The sequence below is a fragment of the Camelus ferus genome, chromosome 23 (assembly GCF_009834535.1).
Source record: "Camelus ferus isolate YT-003-E chromosome 23, BCGSAC_Cfer_1.0, whole genome shotgun sequence".
Classification (NCBI taxonomy): Eukaryota; Metazoa; Chordata; class Mammalia; order Artiodactyla; family Camelidae; genus Camelus; species Camelus ferus.
The window spans coordinates 9,765,168-9,781,917 of NC_045718.1; the positions used below are offsets into that span (position 1 = coordinate 9,765,168).

Below are 16,750 nucleotides of genomic sequence, written 5' to 3' on the forward strand. Positions count from 1 at the left end.
TAAAGCAAGCCTTTTAGAGGAGGCATTGTTCATGGAAGGAAAGTATCACGGAAGGTCTGAGGGGGGATGAATCCAGTCCAGCAGGAAAAAAATCTGCGCCGGGTTTGAAAAGCCACCCCATCCTCCTGTGTAAGTAAGATGCTAAGAAGCAGAGCTGCTTTTGGAATAGACGTCCCCGTCCCCTCCCCGTGCTTCCCGCGCGGACCTGCAGGAGGGGAGGGGCGGCAGGGGGCGGGGGGGGGGGGGCACCCGGGGCTCCGGCGCACCTGCTCCTTTCTGACTCACAGGGCTTGGGAGCCGCCTGGGACCAGAGCGCCAGCGGCACGCCGGGGCATGTCCGCTCCGTGAGACCATGGCGCTTGGGGCCACTCGCTGCCTTCTCGTCCTCTACCTGGGTCTGGCCCTGCTCGCCTCCGTCAGAAGTAAGCCTTTTGCATTTACTGCGCTTTTAGCACTTTTCCTGACTTGTGAATATTTTGTGGGCATAGTTTGTAGTGTTACATGTTCTACAAAATACAAAGCTTAAAAAAAAAAAGGGAAAAGAATTTGGCATGAGCAAGTTCAACAAATCAGGGGGACCAGTCAGTGCGAGCAGTTCGCTGATTCAGTGACTTCCAGTAAGCGTTTAGATACAGAAAATGTTCCTTTTCAGCCCTTTGAGTGGTGAGCAGGAGGCTGAAATGGCCACATAGAGAAGTATTTTGTTGTGTTTATACTTTTACAAAATAGATCTGGCACTTTATAACTGATGTCCTTTAAAAGGAGATTAGTCATAAGCTATATTGCATTTTATTTCCTGTACTACACATTTATCTTCACTTTTAAAGAAATTTGTATTCCAGCTTTCGCTCTCATAACCAAGGGAACAGAGTCTCAATTTTCCCCAAAGGATTATAGTTCAAAGCATCTCTTTTGCCGGAGAGAAATGGGCTTCTTTCTATTGTATGTGCTTCTGTTTTGTAAGTGGGGATATCATAGTCCATAAACTTCCCCAAATGAAAACAAGAGTAATGTTTCTAGGGTAATCTTGTCAGATGAACAGCAATCTGAAAAATCAGAGGAGACCAGAGGGCCTCCGCTGGGTGTTTTATGAACACATTGGAAATGGAAACAGGCAGGGTGTGTGTTCGTCTGTCAGAGAGGCCGTGTGATTTGTGTCTGTCAAATCTGAATACCAATAAGGCAAAGCGTAGAGCAGCTGCTGTTGACCCGGACGCCTTGTCATTAGCACGGTACTGTGTAATCTGGGTCACCTTCTGTGTCTGCACCAGCGAGACAGTTACTTGTACGGTTCACAGCTGAGCGTGTATTAGAGGTTGGGTCAAAGCAGGAGAAGATGCTGTAGCTAAGGCAGCTGAAGGCAAGCAGAGGGAAAGGAAAACCAATCAAACTTCAAATAGATGAGTAGTAACATTGGGACACACACACTCACTCAGGGTTTTTTCCCCAGAAGTGAATTTATTGAAAAGAGTTTTTACGAAAATAGTTACTCATCCTTCTTGAAGCTTCAAGTGGGCCCCATGCAGGAGGAAGGGGGGCACAGAAGAGTTATGCTGGGCTGGGGCGGGGTGAGGAGCGTGAAGTGGAGCGTAAGAAATGACAGGACACACAAACCGCAAGGAGAAGTGGGTTCACAGGACATTCTATAGCAAAGAGCTTTGTAATTCCAAGGCAGCGTGGGTTAAAATACCTAGCATTCGATGCAGTTTGAGTTTAAAGAGATGAATACGTAACTTCCAAAGTATCATCTCTTTTTAAGGGTCTCATAACTGTGAAACTATAACTACATACAAATAATTTGTTTTCTCTCTCTTTGAGTGGGTGAGTTTACTGACAGACTCTAAACCAGTACTCTGTAATTATCTGATTTATTCTCTAGCACGGTTATTTTTATTGGTTAAAAATTTTTTTGAAGTCCCGTTTTGTTTAATTTTTAAGCAGGCAGACTTTTATCTGTGTTATTAGATTTGCTGGCAGGATGTGATGATATTGCCTTCCTAGTTGAAACACTTAGACTGGTTTTTTTTTTTAAACCTGACTTGAAAACTTTCACAACCTCAGCCTTCTTTCCACCCTCACCTCTTAGTACTCATGACATAAATCCCATGTTCCAGCCAAATTAGTAAAATAATAGCTAATAATAAAAGTGGCTAACATTGTTAAACATTTGATATAAATGAACTATATTTCATTTAATTCTTACAACACCCCCATGAGGTAGATGTGATTATAATCATGTGTCTTTTATAGAATAAGACACCGATTCAGGTCGTTAGGCAGGTGTGTGTCACAGAGCTAGAGCGTCTGTGGGAGGCACAGCCTCTCCAGTCCAGCCCCAAACAGCTAGTATGTCTGGGTGAGTTCTGAGTACGCGCTTTGACAAGCTCTCGCTTTCAAATGCATGTTATCGGAAGTTCTGCACTGCCCGATACATCTTTCCCGAGAACTTTATTGAGAACATAATAATGCTAGGACTCATTAGAATGATGAGATAGAACATTTCTCTCTCTCTCTTCAAAGGGGTTATTTAGGAGAGAAAGTAAAGCCTATGAACTTCACAAGCGTCGTTTCCATTTCACATACCTGACCGCCCTATCATCAGGTAGAATTTGTCATTAACCCCATTTTGTAGCTGAAGAAACAGAGGCTCAGAGAGGTCATTTGCCTGCCCGAAGCCATCCAGCAGTGAAGGGTGGACCTGGGACCAGGACCAGAGGTCTGACTCTGGGTTCTGCGCTCTTAGCCTCCATGTACTGATCCTCTTGAAAGGACAATGCGAAGGGGCTTGCAGGATGCTCAGAACATAGTAAAAGCACACAGAAATGTCCAGTGATTTGGATCATATGAGTATAATAAGTCAGTGATTTTTTTTCCTCTTGAACTTTGGAAGACATTCTTTTAAATTAAGAGAAAAGAGTCCCCCCCCGACTCCATTCTGTGTTCTTCATACAAGCCGTGCCTTGCTCGCCTGCCAGCCAGGGGCACGCTGTTTATGCTGACTGGCCACTGCCCTCCAGCTCTGCTTCCTTCTGGGTGAGGACACGTGACATGAGGAACCTCAGAGCAGAGCTCAGGAAGGGGTAGTCACGTCCACTTCCTGAGAGAAGAGACGTTCCCCTTTACCTGGCGTTGCGGTGACTTTGCAATTACATGCTCCCAATTGTTTTCATACCTGTTCCACGGTTTTACACAACTGGTTCAAATTCATGGAATGAATTGAATTTTGATAGTTCAAGAAGAACTATAATATTTCACTTTTGCTGTATTGAGAGAATTTTATTGGAGTGAGACTTTCTGATGGTCCATGCAGTCCATGGAGCTGATCTAAATGAGAGCATCTTCTAATGACTCTCTTTGTGACTTTGATACATGAATCCGTGGTGAAAGTCTTGAAACAAACTATGTTAGAGCAACTATGCATTAGAAAGTTCATTTATAAACATATTTTATGAGTTTGTTTATGCATTTGGAGGTAAATTGAATATTTTCAATGTAAACTCCACAACTAGTTTAATTTAAAATTAATTGTTTTAACCCATATTCAAAGGATGCTCATACTAGGTAAATGAAATGTGGTTTGACAAAACCATTATTAAGGTTTTTTGAATAACTTCATAGACTTTGGGATACTATCCAATCTTCCAGAGCCAATCAGCAATTATTATGTAGCTGAATTTGAATAGGGTTGTTTTAAAGAACACTGTCTTTTCAATTTACCCAAAGTAGAAAGAACAAATAGAATCTATAAAGATAAAATATGGTCAGATTTATTCAATCTTAATACCATGATCAAGAAATAATTGAGTTTGCTCAATAGGTCAGTGAAGGCTGATGGTGTCCGTTAGGGAGTAAAATTTCTTTAAAATTCTCCATGCCTAGAAACATATGAAACTTTTGATATTCACCGTGCCAATTCACATCTTTGCAGCAACATATTGTGAAGTGCCTACAGAATTATCAGAGTGAGAAAAGGATATGGTTGCTTTTTCATAAATAAAAGTGGTCTCAGCAGCTTACAGCAAAAGTCTCTCCTTCACGATGGTTACTCACTGTTTCCTGAGTCAGACAGTGGAATTAATTTTGGCTTGTATTTTTTTAATGCATATCTTAGGAGAATCAGATTTTTCAGAATTTCGTTCCTTTTTTTCATCTTTGGTGATTTTCAAAAATTACAACGCATGGTATTACAATATGAAAATTTGAAATCCGAGTGGATAAGAACAATCAGAGTTTTTAGTTCTCTTTGAAATTTTACTGCTGATTTACTGAAAATCTCCGAGAAGCCCAATTTTCTCCTTTTAGGAAATGAAAATGAGAGCATCACTCTTCCCGCTCACATCAGTCTCTGTTCACGTTAGATTCAGCTTCGCTCTAGATACTTACATTGCAATTTGCATTTCTTTTCTGTAATGTGTACCAAAATTTGAAAATATTATTTTTGTGTTGATTTATGTATGTTTTAGCTATGAGATTGTGAGACACGGCTGTGGGAACCGTGGGTGTTCTGTTAACTGACGTATCCTATGTCAGTGGGTAGCACTGCCTAGCTTGGGGTGGTCACTCAAGGACTAGTTATTAAATGAGTAAAAGGATGATGGGAACTTTACAGCAGTTGCTATAAGGAAGGATTGAGTATCCTCCTTCCTCATGGACATTTTGGCATGATTTTTAAACTCGTCCATTACTTTACTTTTTAATAATAGACTTCACTATTTTAGATTAGTTTTAGGGCCAGAGAAGAATTGAGAGAATGGTGCAGGAGGGTCCCCTAATCCCACACTCAGCCTCCCCTGTTTGTAACATCGTGCACGAGTATGGCAGATTTGTCACAATTAACATACCAGTATCGATACATTATGATTAACTGAGTCAGTAGTTTGTTCAGATTTTCTGAGGTTTTTACTGGCTGTCAGGGTGCCGTGTCATGGTTGGTTGTCGAGTACACCTGGGCTGCTTTTGGCTGTGGCGGTTTCTCCCGCCTTGTTTTTGATGACCTTGACGATCTGGGGGACATTGTTTAGGTATTCTACAGGATCCTCCGACATAGGGCTTTGCGGGATGTTTCTCTCATGGGAAGGCTGGAGTGATGGGGCGCTGGGGGAAGACGACAGGGGTCGAGTGCCCTTCTCTCGATACCTCATCGAGGATAGGTAGTCACTGCGATTCGTAAATTCCGGTGTCGACCCCGGCCACCCGGGAGTTGCTGCCAGTCAGGCTTCTCCTCTGCAGCTTGCTTCTTCCCCCCTTCTGTGTTCTGCTCTCAGGAAGGAAGTCCACACCTGAGGAGGGGAGAAGTATGCTTTTGTCCTCCGTTTATTAATTTATTCAAGTAATTCTGTCACTGTGGAGTCATGGGTACCTGTTCTGTGCTCAGGGCTATCATCTAACACTGCTTCGCTATTTTGTTACTCGGGTTGTTCCAGCTTTGGCAACAGGGAGTTCCTTCACTTGCTTCCTGTCCTCTTAACATCCTTCCTCTCAGTGTGAGGTGCTTTACTTCCTGACATTCTGGCTCTGCAGGATGTTCCAGGCTTGTTTTGTTTATTTCCTGCCCCAGTCCCACCACCAGGCATTGCCCTGGTGAGCCCTGGTTCCTCTTCACGGGTGAATGGCAATAGAAACCAAGATCTGAGTGTAAAGGGTGCTTGGTGCCAGTGGGGTGTCACTTCTTGCAGGCCGTCTCAGCTGACAGAGTGCAGGAATGTATGTGTGTATATACACATTTCTACACGTGTATCTGTGTGTACATTGGTATGTGTATTACGCTAACCAGGAGTTTATGTTGCCGCCTCTAACTTCATTACCACATGGATCATTCTGGCTTCCTCCCCTTGCTTATCCGTAAATTCCCCTCCAGCGGTGAGAAACCTGCTATCTGCCTCGTCCATTTACTTCATTGTTTAAATTCAGTGACCGTCATTTTAAAGTATATGAAGTGTATAGTAGTGTCAAATCCCTAGCCCATAATCCTGTAGAGGTAACTTTTCTATTTGCGAGCACTACATACGTGCATTTCCTTCTGTCTTTAGTCTTAACGCTCTGCTTGCTTCCAGGGCCACTCAGTCAGCACCACCCACCTGCTTCTGTGTGATTGTTTTATACATTTGTCATGTCACAATCAGCATTCTTTCCTGGGATGCCCTGACCTCCGACATGATTATTTTTAAATTTGCATACAATGAAGTTCATTGTTTTTGCTTGGTTTTGACAAATGCTCCATTGTAATATTATACAGAGTAGTTTCACTTCCTTAAAAGTCCCCTGTGGTTGACCTTTTTCACCCTCTTTTTCTGACCCCAACCCCCGGGCAGTCACTGACCATTTTATTGTCTCTATAGTTTTGTCTTTTACAGGATGCCATATAACTGGAATCATAAAATATGTAGCCTTTTCAGACTAGCTTCTTTCAAGTAGCAATATTCATTTAAATGCTCTCCATGATGTCTTGTGACTTGATAGCTCATTTCTTTTTACTGCTGAATAATATTCCATTGTGTAGATGTACCACAGTTTGTTCATTCATTCATCTGTTGAAGATCATCTTGGTTGCTTCTAGTTTGGAGCTATGGTTTAGCTTCCTAAGGCAGCTGTAACCAAGTGCCATAAACTGGGTGGCTCAAACAACAGAAATGTATTCTCTTGTAGCTCTGGAGGCTGGAAGTCTGAAACTGAGGTGTCAGCAGAGCACACTCCCTCTGGGACCCTGGCCAGACTCCATATTTGCCCTTTCCTAGCATCACCACCATGATGGTGGTCTTCAGTCCCTGGAGTTCCTGGCTTGCAGCTACGTCACCCCAAGCCCTGCCTCTGTGATTACATAGTGGTCCCTCTTCGTCTGTCTGGATCTCTTCTCTTCTTTTGAAAAGGACATTAGTTATACTGAATTGGGGTCCATCCTAATGACAACATCTTAACTTGATTACATCTACAAAGACCCTGTTTACAGATGACAGAAACAGGGACCAGGGACCAGGAGTGAGGACTTCAGCATATCTTCTTGGGAGACACAGTTCAACCCATAATATCTATCATGAATAAAATTCTGATATATGATGAAACTTGTTGATTAATATCACTTTTATTGGGCACAATTAACTTTGTGTGAAATTGAATTATAAAAGGATTTTTTTTAACTTGGTAAGCACTCAGTACAATATGCCCATTTTTTTTCTTATTTTTCCTCTTTCTTTTCACTGTCCCCACCTTTTACACTGTTACACCTTCTGCTTTGGATTAAATGCTCAGAAATTTCCTCCTACATAGATTTGCCTTATGAAATTAAATGAGGGTCCTAATTAGTATAGAGAATAGTGCTAGGCCAGGGTATAAATGTGTTTTCATATTTTCTCGAAGCAGTTGACGTAGCCCTCATCCCTAAATGAGAGTCCAGTACTCTACCCTACTTTTTTTTCACAAATTACATTCACTACTTGGGGCACCCAAAGATTCTATGTCTTTCATTATCAACTCAAAACACTGATTGTAAATTACTTTGTTGTCCATGTAATATTTATTAATATAATGCCATTTTTATTTTCCTGTTACGTTTTTCCACAGTAGTGAAATCTGAGGAAGGAAGGTATTCAGTCATCTAGAACTCGATCCTATTGGTTGAGATTGTTAAAACCTTTTATCAATCTTCTAGAGTTTCCTCCCCAATTTAATAAAAAGCAACGACTTCTCCAGAGTTTTACAGCAACATGTTATGTAGGTTGTCATGTATCCCCTAGATTTCTCTTTGTTCTCAGTAAAGTGCTATTACAAGGAAAAGTCAAGCCAGTGTACTTACAATAATAACAGTATAGGACCAAAAAAATGAGAAAAGACTGGAAGTACCTGGCAGGAGTGAGCTTGGCTATTTGGGGCTGAAATGTTTTGGCTGGAGGAGAAAGTGTACTGGGTCTAGAGGGAAATCAAGGTGAGATTAGTTGTCCCTGTCCTCAAGATAGGGGCAGTTAATAAACATTGAAGCTTTACCGTTTATTCAGTCATTTCTTCATCTGCCCCTTTATTTATTGAGTCTCCGTGTTTGCTGCTACTCTGAGGACACAGGAGTGAACAAGGGGCCCACAATCCTTGCTGTTGTGAAGTTTATATTTTAAGGGGGTGAGACAGACAGGAAACAGGTACATAAGCACAATGTGCGATCGCATTGCGATGGCAACAGGTGCTTCAGGGAAAAGCAAAGGATGAGAGACAGAGCGCAGGTGAGCCACCAGGATGTCTGGGTGGAAACCACTTTGGCAAAGAGAATAGCGGCAGCCAGTCCGGAGGCAGGAGGGTGCCCCGAGCATCTGCGGTGCCACAAGACTCCCAGCACTGCTGGAAGAAGTGACAAAGAACAAAGCAGGAGAGGCCTCGGGGGTTTAGTCTCCGGATTTCGAATCCTACAAAGTAACTATCATTAAGCCAATTAAGACACCTAAAAGCAAGATAGTTTGCATGATGTACTTAAAACACCGCTACAAGGTGTTACAACTGAGATTTGAACCCAGGGCTGTCAGGTTCTAGGTCTCACACCAGCTCACAAAAACCAAAAGGAAAACACTGAGGAATTTTTCAAGCCAGTTATTAAACTGCTGGTAGCTTCAATGAGCAATGGTGGAAGTAACTGCATCACAGAATTGGCAAGCACTGCAAATCAGGTTTTGTTTTGTTATGTTGTGTTTTTTGGGAAAAAAAAATTAGTCCTAGGTAACTAAATATCCATTTCACCTTTAAAACTTTTCCAAATTAAGGGGGGAGGGTATAGCTCAGTGGTAGAGTGCATGCCTAGCATGCACAAGGTCCTGGGTTCAATTCCCAGTACCTCCATTAAAGATAAATAAATAAGAAAAACCTAATTACTCCCCCCACCCCACCGAAAAAACTTTTCCAAATTAAAACCGTTTACAGTTTCCCCTGCTCTCTTACCGCAGGGACTAGAACCTGCAGAGGGAAGCCCGGCTCCTGTGTGACCTAGATTGACCTTGCTGTGGTCTTTTTGGTTCTTCACATAATTGTCCTGATCATTCCCAAATGAATGATTCTTTTCTCTGAATCCAAAATTTTTTGATCCTTAAAATAAGTCCACTTGAGGCAAATTAGTGAGAGCGGAGTGCTAATGAGGCTGGGTTCACGGTTCAGTCTCCCTGCAGTTCCGTTTGCTTCGCACAGAGAACAAGTGTGTGTGACAAGTGCTGCTTGGTTTGATCAGCTGGGCTCAGATTTGCAGTTTTGAGCACAAGGAGAGAGAATGGAAGTAGCTCTTAGCAAATCAAGCATCACGATTGGGAATAGCAGCTGAGTCAGCAGCAAGCACTTTTTCATGCAGGTAATTCATTATTCTGATTTCATCTCTGCCTGTTAATTTTAGTGATCCTTCCTTTTAATGTAGTTGAAGAACAAATATCTATGTTCAGCATCAGTTATAAAATAAGTAGAGTCAGAGCATTCAGATTTGGGCCCTGGCCCACTGTTAGTTACGCATCCTTTAAGCCCTCTAATTTCTCCATTGTGGAATGAGGGTGTCAGATTATGTAATCATCCAGCTCCTTTGAGCTCGATAGCTGATGGTTCTGTGACTATTCTAAGTAATGGGATCACAGATTTGGACAAGTAAAGAGTATTTTTAGTTATCTTGCCCTGTATGAGCCAGCCTTCATCAGGTTATGTTGCAACAAACAGACTCAACTCCTTAGCAGTTTACAACACAAAGGGTTGCATCTCATTCCCACCCACATCGTGTGCAGGTTGGCTGCAACTCTCCTTCATGTATCTTCAAAGTTTGCATGAACTTGGTGTTTCTCCAGGCTCAGAGGAGCACGAGGAGATGCAGGTGTGTTCATACTGAGGGACTCAATGTCAAAAGCAGAAGCAACCCACTACCCCTGACCCTTTTATGCTCATAGTCCTTGTTTGGGATGTAATAAATCTCCAAAATCTTATTTATTTATTCTTTGGGGGATAACTGCAGACAAATCACTTGATTTCGCTGGACCTCATTTCCACACCTTTGAAGTGGTTTGATAACGTCTCCCCTCACAGGGTTGCTGTAAGTGTTAAGTGAATTTTGTACACACACCTTTTTTTATTGTGGTAAAACCAAATCTGCCATCCTAACCATTTTAAGGGCACAGTTCGGCAGTGTTAAGTATATTCACGTTGCTGTAAAACAGATCTCTGGGACTTCTATCTTGCAAAGCTGCAACTATACCTACTAAATAGCAACGCCCCGCATCCCAGTCCCCGAGAACCAACATGCTACTTTCTCTTCCCATGGGTGTGGCCAGTTACCTCTTACAGGTGGACTCATTCAGTGTGTAACATTTGCAACAGGCTTACTTCACTTAGCATGATGTTCTCAAGGTCATCTATATTGTAGCATGTGACAGGATTTCCCTCCTTTTAAAGGCTGAAGAATATTCTGTTTTCTAAATAAAACACACTTGGTTATCCATTCATGCACTGACAGATATTGGGTTTTTTTTTTCAACCTCTTGGCTGTCGTGGATAGCACTTTATGTGAATAGTACACATGGATCCTCGAACATGGGTTTGAACTGCATGGATCCACTTATACATGAATTTTTTCAGTAGTACTGCAGCACTGCACGATCTGCAGTTTATTGAATCTGCAGATGTGAAACCACAGATAAGGAGGGCCAACGATAACTTACCTGCAGATTTTCAAGTGTGCAGGGGTCAGCACCCCTCACTCCTGCATTGCTCATGGTCAACTGTATTTTGACAAGCCTGATTCTGCATAAGACTATCTGCTTAGCACTTCTTTTCTGCTCTTTTTAATGTAACTGCCCTCCCTATTTCCATATCATCTGTGTGGATATTTTTCATCATACCTGGAATTTTTTTCAGCCATAATTGCTTCAAATAGCTTGCTGCCCACTTCTTCTAAGACTCCAATTTAATGTGTGTTTGACCTTCGGGAATTATTCTGTGCTTCAAGCAGGACTTGGGCACAGGAGTCTCAAGGGACAAGGATCAAAGAAGGAAGAGAAATCGGTCCATTGCTGAAAATGTACTTGCACCACAAGGAAAATGGCACAGAAAGTAATGACCTAAACACCCAAGTCAAGTAGAGGGAAGGCTTGCCCGGGCTTCCCTGCCATCCTCTCATTTTGCCTGGCAACGAAGCTCCCTTCTCACGCAGGGCAGATGGGGGCAGCCAGCACAACCAAACAGAACATTCCATCTGCCAGTCACATCACGTTGTCAGCTGTGCCCTTGGCAGCGTGCTAAAAAAGAAACTGGATTTGTGTAGCCTGATGACCTTCTTTCTCCCATAACCGTGAAGCTAACTCTTAGATGTAAAATGGAGGCCTACTTACCTTTATTTGTTCCATTCAAATTTCTTTTGAATCCATGTGCTGCCTGGAGGCCAGTACCATAATAACGGACATCTATTAAGCACATTTTATTTGTCTCGCACTTTACCTACAATATTTCACGCAAGTCTTTGTAGAACTCACTAAGTGCCAGGATTGCTGAGAAGGAGTGAACGCTTTAGATCCACAGGCAGGATGGCCGGGTTCGAGCTTCAGAGCTGTTTCCAAGTAGCAGAAACCTTCAGCAAGTTATTTCCCCAGCCACCCGTTTTCACAACTGCGAATGAGGATAATAGAAAGCTGTTTTACAAGAATGACAGGATTAAAGGGTTTTTCACATGTGTGCCTCAGTTAGTTTAATGGATGTTTATTAACAAAATAACGTGTGCCAGACAGCACGCGAGGCCCTGGGGATGCAAAGGGAGAGAAGCTATGGTTCCAGCTGCTGAGGTCTTGAGTCTAAAGGAGGAGAGAGAAATCCACACGAACGTCGTTAGGGAACATGGCAGGAACTCCCAGGCAAGGATGGAGAGGAGCCGGCAGGAGGGTGACGTTAATCCCCACACCCAGACCACAGTTGGTGCTGAATAAATGCTGACTTTTTTTATTTAAATTATTTTAAAATTCAAAACAATGAACAGAAATGCCCATCAGCTGTCACTGGGGGGTGGCTGACTTGCACTAGTGGATAACGGGTTACTCATGCATCTGATGGTCACAGAGCATTCTGGTGCAGCAGGCAAGAGCCCGGGGCTGGGTCAGGCTCAGCCCACCCTGCCTTAACTCCACCTACTTAGCTACGTCATCTTGAGCAAGTTAACGTAAATGCTGTTCTGTGATGGGGGTTAACTATCAGTCCTGCATCATAAAATTCCTGCGAAGCCAATCTAATTATCCAAGGTGCTAATTTATGTAAAGTGCTAAGAAGTGTCCTGGCAAACAGTTTAGTCTCAATAAAAGTTATCTATTGTTGCTCGTGGTTATTTTTAGTAGGATGCTAGTGACAATGCTTGGTGTGTTTCTTTGTAAAACTGGGAGAATAAGATTTAGCTCTTAATTGTGATACGAGTATTGGATTCTAAAGTGCCTCATAGGACAGATTACATCCTGGAAATTCAGGTGATGATTCTAGGGCTTCTTGATTATGTGAGCTTTCTTTAAAGGCTTTGAAATTTTGTTCTGGCAGGCAAAGATTTTTCCTTATAAATCTTGGTTTTATTTTATTTTTTGTTTGAGTAGCTCTATTTTGGTTTTGAGCTTATGGCATCTTCCTTCTTCAGTGGTGTGGTCCTTACTCCTAAAGCGAGTCCTTTCTGGTTTCTCAGTGCCCGAGATGTTCAGTGAAGTCTGCCCACTCTGACTGGGCTAGAACTCCAGTGGTTATTTTTTGGTATTTTCATTTCTCTAGGTCTCTCAGCAGATGACCTCTGAGAAGCTTCCCCAAAACCCATGATGAATGATGAATCTTTTGGGCCAGTGCTCTGACCTGCGAACTGTAACTGCTTCTGCAGCCTGCGACTTTGAGCTCATCCTCCTGAGCTCAGAAACGTCGCTGCACCTCTGACTGTATTCCTCTCCCCATTCAAGTCGTTCCAAGCATAAAGCCCAGAAGACCATGGGCATCTTTATTTCACTGCTGACACAAATCACAGTTCTGTGATAACTGTGTTCGGTGCCTGAAAAGAGTTACCCCATACGTTTTTACATTTGTAGTGTTTACACCAGGAGGACAAGTGTCCCAGCATTGTGCCAGCTGCTCTGTCTTGGGCAGAAGTGGGCATTGGTGAAAAGCAGCTGTCCTTTAAAACCATTAGACACTCAGAAGGAGCTTGCTAAACAGAAAAAAACAAATTGATGTAAGGTGTAAGAGGAGTGGGATTCAAGACTAGAAAAGGAAGACCTGTGTTCACAGTGAGAGTGATCTTTCCGGCTGGTTGGAGTAGTCCCGGAAAAGCATTTGGTACCTAACTGACCCAATCAAATTAACCAAACTAGTCACACACACACACACACACACACACACACACAGTGGTACTAAGTATTTGCACTATTTGGCACAACCATACTGTCAATTATTATATTGTAACCACTTTGGGAAGAGCCTGGAGTTGACTATAAATCTCAACACTGTTCTGCCAAAGACACAGTTTCAGAGAATTTCCTTCTTTCAGCTCTAAGCCTGAACAAAGCTAAAATAAACAGATGGGTAACACAAAGTGCTGAGGGTAACAAAACTCCACATGGGCGGAGAAAAGTATCATAAACAAAATTTAATTTTCCTGTTCACATAGACTGTCTAAAAGTGGAATTAAACTTCATGAATACAAATATCCAAACAGAGCAACCAGCTGAAGCAGAGAAGCCTTTGAATCAACTTCCATATATTTGCTTAGACTTTTCTAAACAATGTATTTAATTAAGAATAACCTTCAGGTGCCATGAGCTGAGTTGTTCAGTTTGTAGGAAGTAACTTGCTCTTATTTGAGAGGTTAATTAGGTGCATTTTTTGTGTTTGGGGTATATTCTGGTTTTCTGAAAACGGCCAACACTCCTTTGAATAATCTAAATTATCCATTTGCAAATAAAACATTTAGCAGATAACAACTGTGCTTTGTAGTAGACATTCTGGAGGCTGAGTGTAGCGGTGAGCTGAGGTTAGCAGCAGTGAGCCGAGTCTGGGAACAGTGCGTGATGCTTCCCCCGACTTCGTGTGTTTGCATCTTAATCTTTGCTTTGGCAGCACCCTTTTCTCCCCTCTACATCACTGCTGCAGCTTTTGGTCTCAGGAGCAGCCCGCGATATTTCTGAGATCTTCTCCAGGGTGACAGAAGGTTCTAAATGTTTTTGCCATTCTCATCCTTGCATCATCTTCTCAGCACAGGAGTTCTTGTTTCCAAAAAATCTGATTTCGAGTTATTTCAAAGTCAGTTTTGATGTGTTTGTCTGTTGGAATTTTGAAACTAAAAAAATCGTAAATCCAACCAACAAATTTGCTATTTACTAACAGACAGGACAATTCAATATGAAACGATTAAGTCTGAGGTATGATAAAGGAGAGAAGTAATTCTGTTTGGTTTAATGTATGTAGGCCTTTTTTTTTTTTTCACACAAAACAGTGCCAAACTTTAATACCATATGAGAATTTTAAAAATGATTGCAAGCTTGTGGGGAAGGAGATGAATTAGATTATGGTTATTATAGCATGACTTAAATACAATGCTGTATTAGAACCTAATAATCTCTTATAAGAAACTATTATAAGAAAATTACCTTTTATATTTAATTTGACTTAAACTGGGTGAGACAGCACCAGGCAAGGGCATAGGTCCTATTGGGAAATTCTCTAAAGTGTCCAATGGCGGTTTTAAAAATAGAATAGCAATATTTTACATCTAACTTTTTATTAGTCACTTTGAGTCTGAACAGATGGAAATAAAGAGATTTGGTCACCAATTGAAAAGATAGTTTGGTTTTCTGATTGTATTTCTTTTCTCTACAAAGTAAAACTAAAATACCTAGGATCTCTTTATTGCTTGTCGCGTTCCCCCGTTTTCCTCTCTTTCTCTCTCTTTCTCATTCTCTCTGCCTTTTTATTCTTTCCCACTAACTAAATTTATTTACTTTTTTTTCTTCTTTGTTTCCAGCGACATGGGAGCATTTAAAAGCAAAACTATCTCAGAGAGGGGTGGGGCAGCGACGGCAAATGGATGAAAAGCCAGCGTCTCGTCGTTTGGTGGTTACTATAGCAATAATCGAGATGGGAGATTGTCAGCTGCAGCAGTTTCTATAACAACATGATAGGGTGCTTTAGAAATAGACCCGAGGTAAATAGGTCCGTTAAGGGTCTCTCAACCCCTTTTGTGCCACGGGGTTAGCATGCTTCTGGAGGATACATATTAGTTGGCATACTTGATGGGACCCTTTAAAATACTGCTTTTATTTTATAAAGATAAAACATTTAATTGTTCTGTAGAGACCTGGCTTTAACCGATAGGGTCTTAGCTCCTCCCTTTCAGAAAATAATTGATAGCGTCCTTATTCTATTTCTGCATCGTGAAGTCAAGATAGTCTGTAAAGCTGCTTCTTTCAGTGTTTTGCCCCCAGATGTGGGAAGCAGCGAGTTTCCCTCAGCGCAGCATCCCCCAGCTCTCCCCTCGCGCACCAGAAAGCCGTGTGTTAGTGACACCTCAGTCGCGCTGTGGTTACACCTGCTGGGCTCGCTGACAAGTGGTCTTCCTGCCCTCCCGAGGGGGGCTGGACTCTCACCCTTCGTTACGCCCTTCAGGGTGCTCCGAGTTAGGCACGGTTTCTATCTGACTTACAACTTACCAGGTATTGTAAAAGGAAGTTTATTGAAATGTATTGTTTAAGCATGATCAAAAATGACATCGAAGAAAATAAAGGCTCCCGTTTCACATGTAAGTGTCATCCAGGGGCCCCTTCTAAGTGAAAGACCGGTGAGAGTGTGTGCCTGGGATTTGATACAGGAAGCGATGGCGGTGGGCGGCAGACACCGCCAAGAGAAAGAAATACGGAAAGCCTGAATGCAGTCACACGACGTTACACTCAGGGAGAGGGGCTGAGTTTGCTTGGTGCAGCTCAGCTATGAATTATTGATCATCTGCTCTATGCTGGATACAGGAGGCATACACGATGATGAAAAATACATGGGATTTATTTTAAAAACTCAAGTATCATATCCAGTAAAAACACTCTTTATTGTTAAGCAGGCTGTTAATTTACTTGTTTATTGATTTGAAAGTCATGAATTATTTGCTTGAATTCGTCCTTCTTCTTTCCCCACTTAACCTCTCCTCCCAATGTTTTAAGTGCAAAGACGTAGCCGTGTTTTCCTAAAAGAGATGATTCTGGGCATATTTGAGCCGGGGTGATTTCATCTAAGGTACCACGTCTTACGTCCACGTGAGAGTTCGCTTCTAGGCATTTTCTACAATAGAATTGTCCTTGTGCTTTTATTATCTTCTGTTCAGTTAAGCTACCAACTCCAAATATGAGATATTGTCTTGCAACACTCTAAGGATGTCAGCAACCACACGTCGCCCTCTGAGTGTTCCAACAGCGCAGCGGTACCCTCCTTTCCCTGGTGTTTTGTGCTCGGGAATGAAGGCGCAGAATTCATTATGTATATACTTGCCATAGCTTCTGGGGTAGAATGTGCCACATGGTTCCTGGGGGACGGAGGAGATCCATTCTCCCCGGGTGTCCCGGGCCGTGCAGAGAGGCATGTCTGTGTGCACCAGGGCCCTCTCAGAACAGCATGTGCAGGGCTATACACGCTTCAAAATCTTACCCAGACTGAAGGCACCACAGCCTTGTACTTGCTGTGCTCAGTGCCCTGGGGCTTTTGGCTGGATGAAAAGAAAATGAAATCTATTCACGATGGTTTCCAAGCTATCTAGTAACCA

At 42.3% G+C, this 16,750-nt stretch overlaps 1 protein-coding gene across 4 annotated transcripts in view; it reads left to right on the plus strand.

Annotated features, from left to right (window-relative positions):
- The first annotated feature begins 298 nt into the window (after window positions 1-298).
- CRB1 (crumbs cell polarity complex component 1) overlaps window positions 299-16,750 on the plus strand; it is a 130,767-nt gene continuing 114,315 nt past the window's right edge. For all 4 annotated transcript variants that reach the window (XM_032466796.1, XM_032466799.1, XM_032466797.1 and 1 more), the window contains exon 1: window positions 299-422. In XM_032466796.1, coding sequence (XP_032322687.1) covers window positions 353-422 — 70 coding nt within the window. In that variant the 5' untranslated portion in view covers window positions 299-352. The remainder of the gene's footprint in view (window positions 423-16,750) is intronic.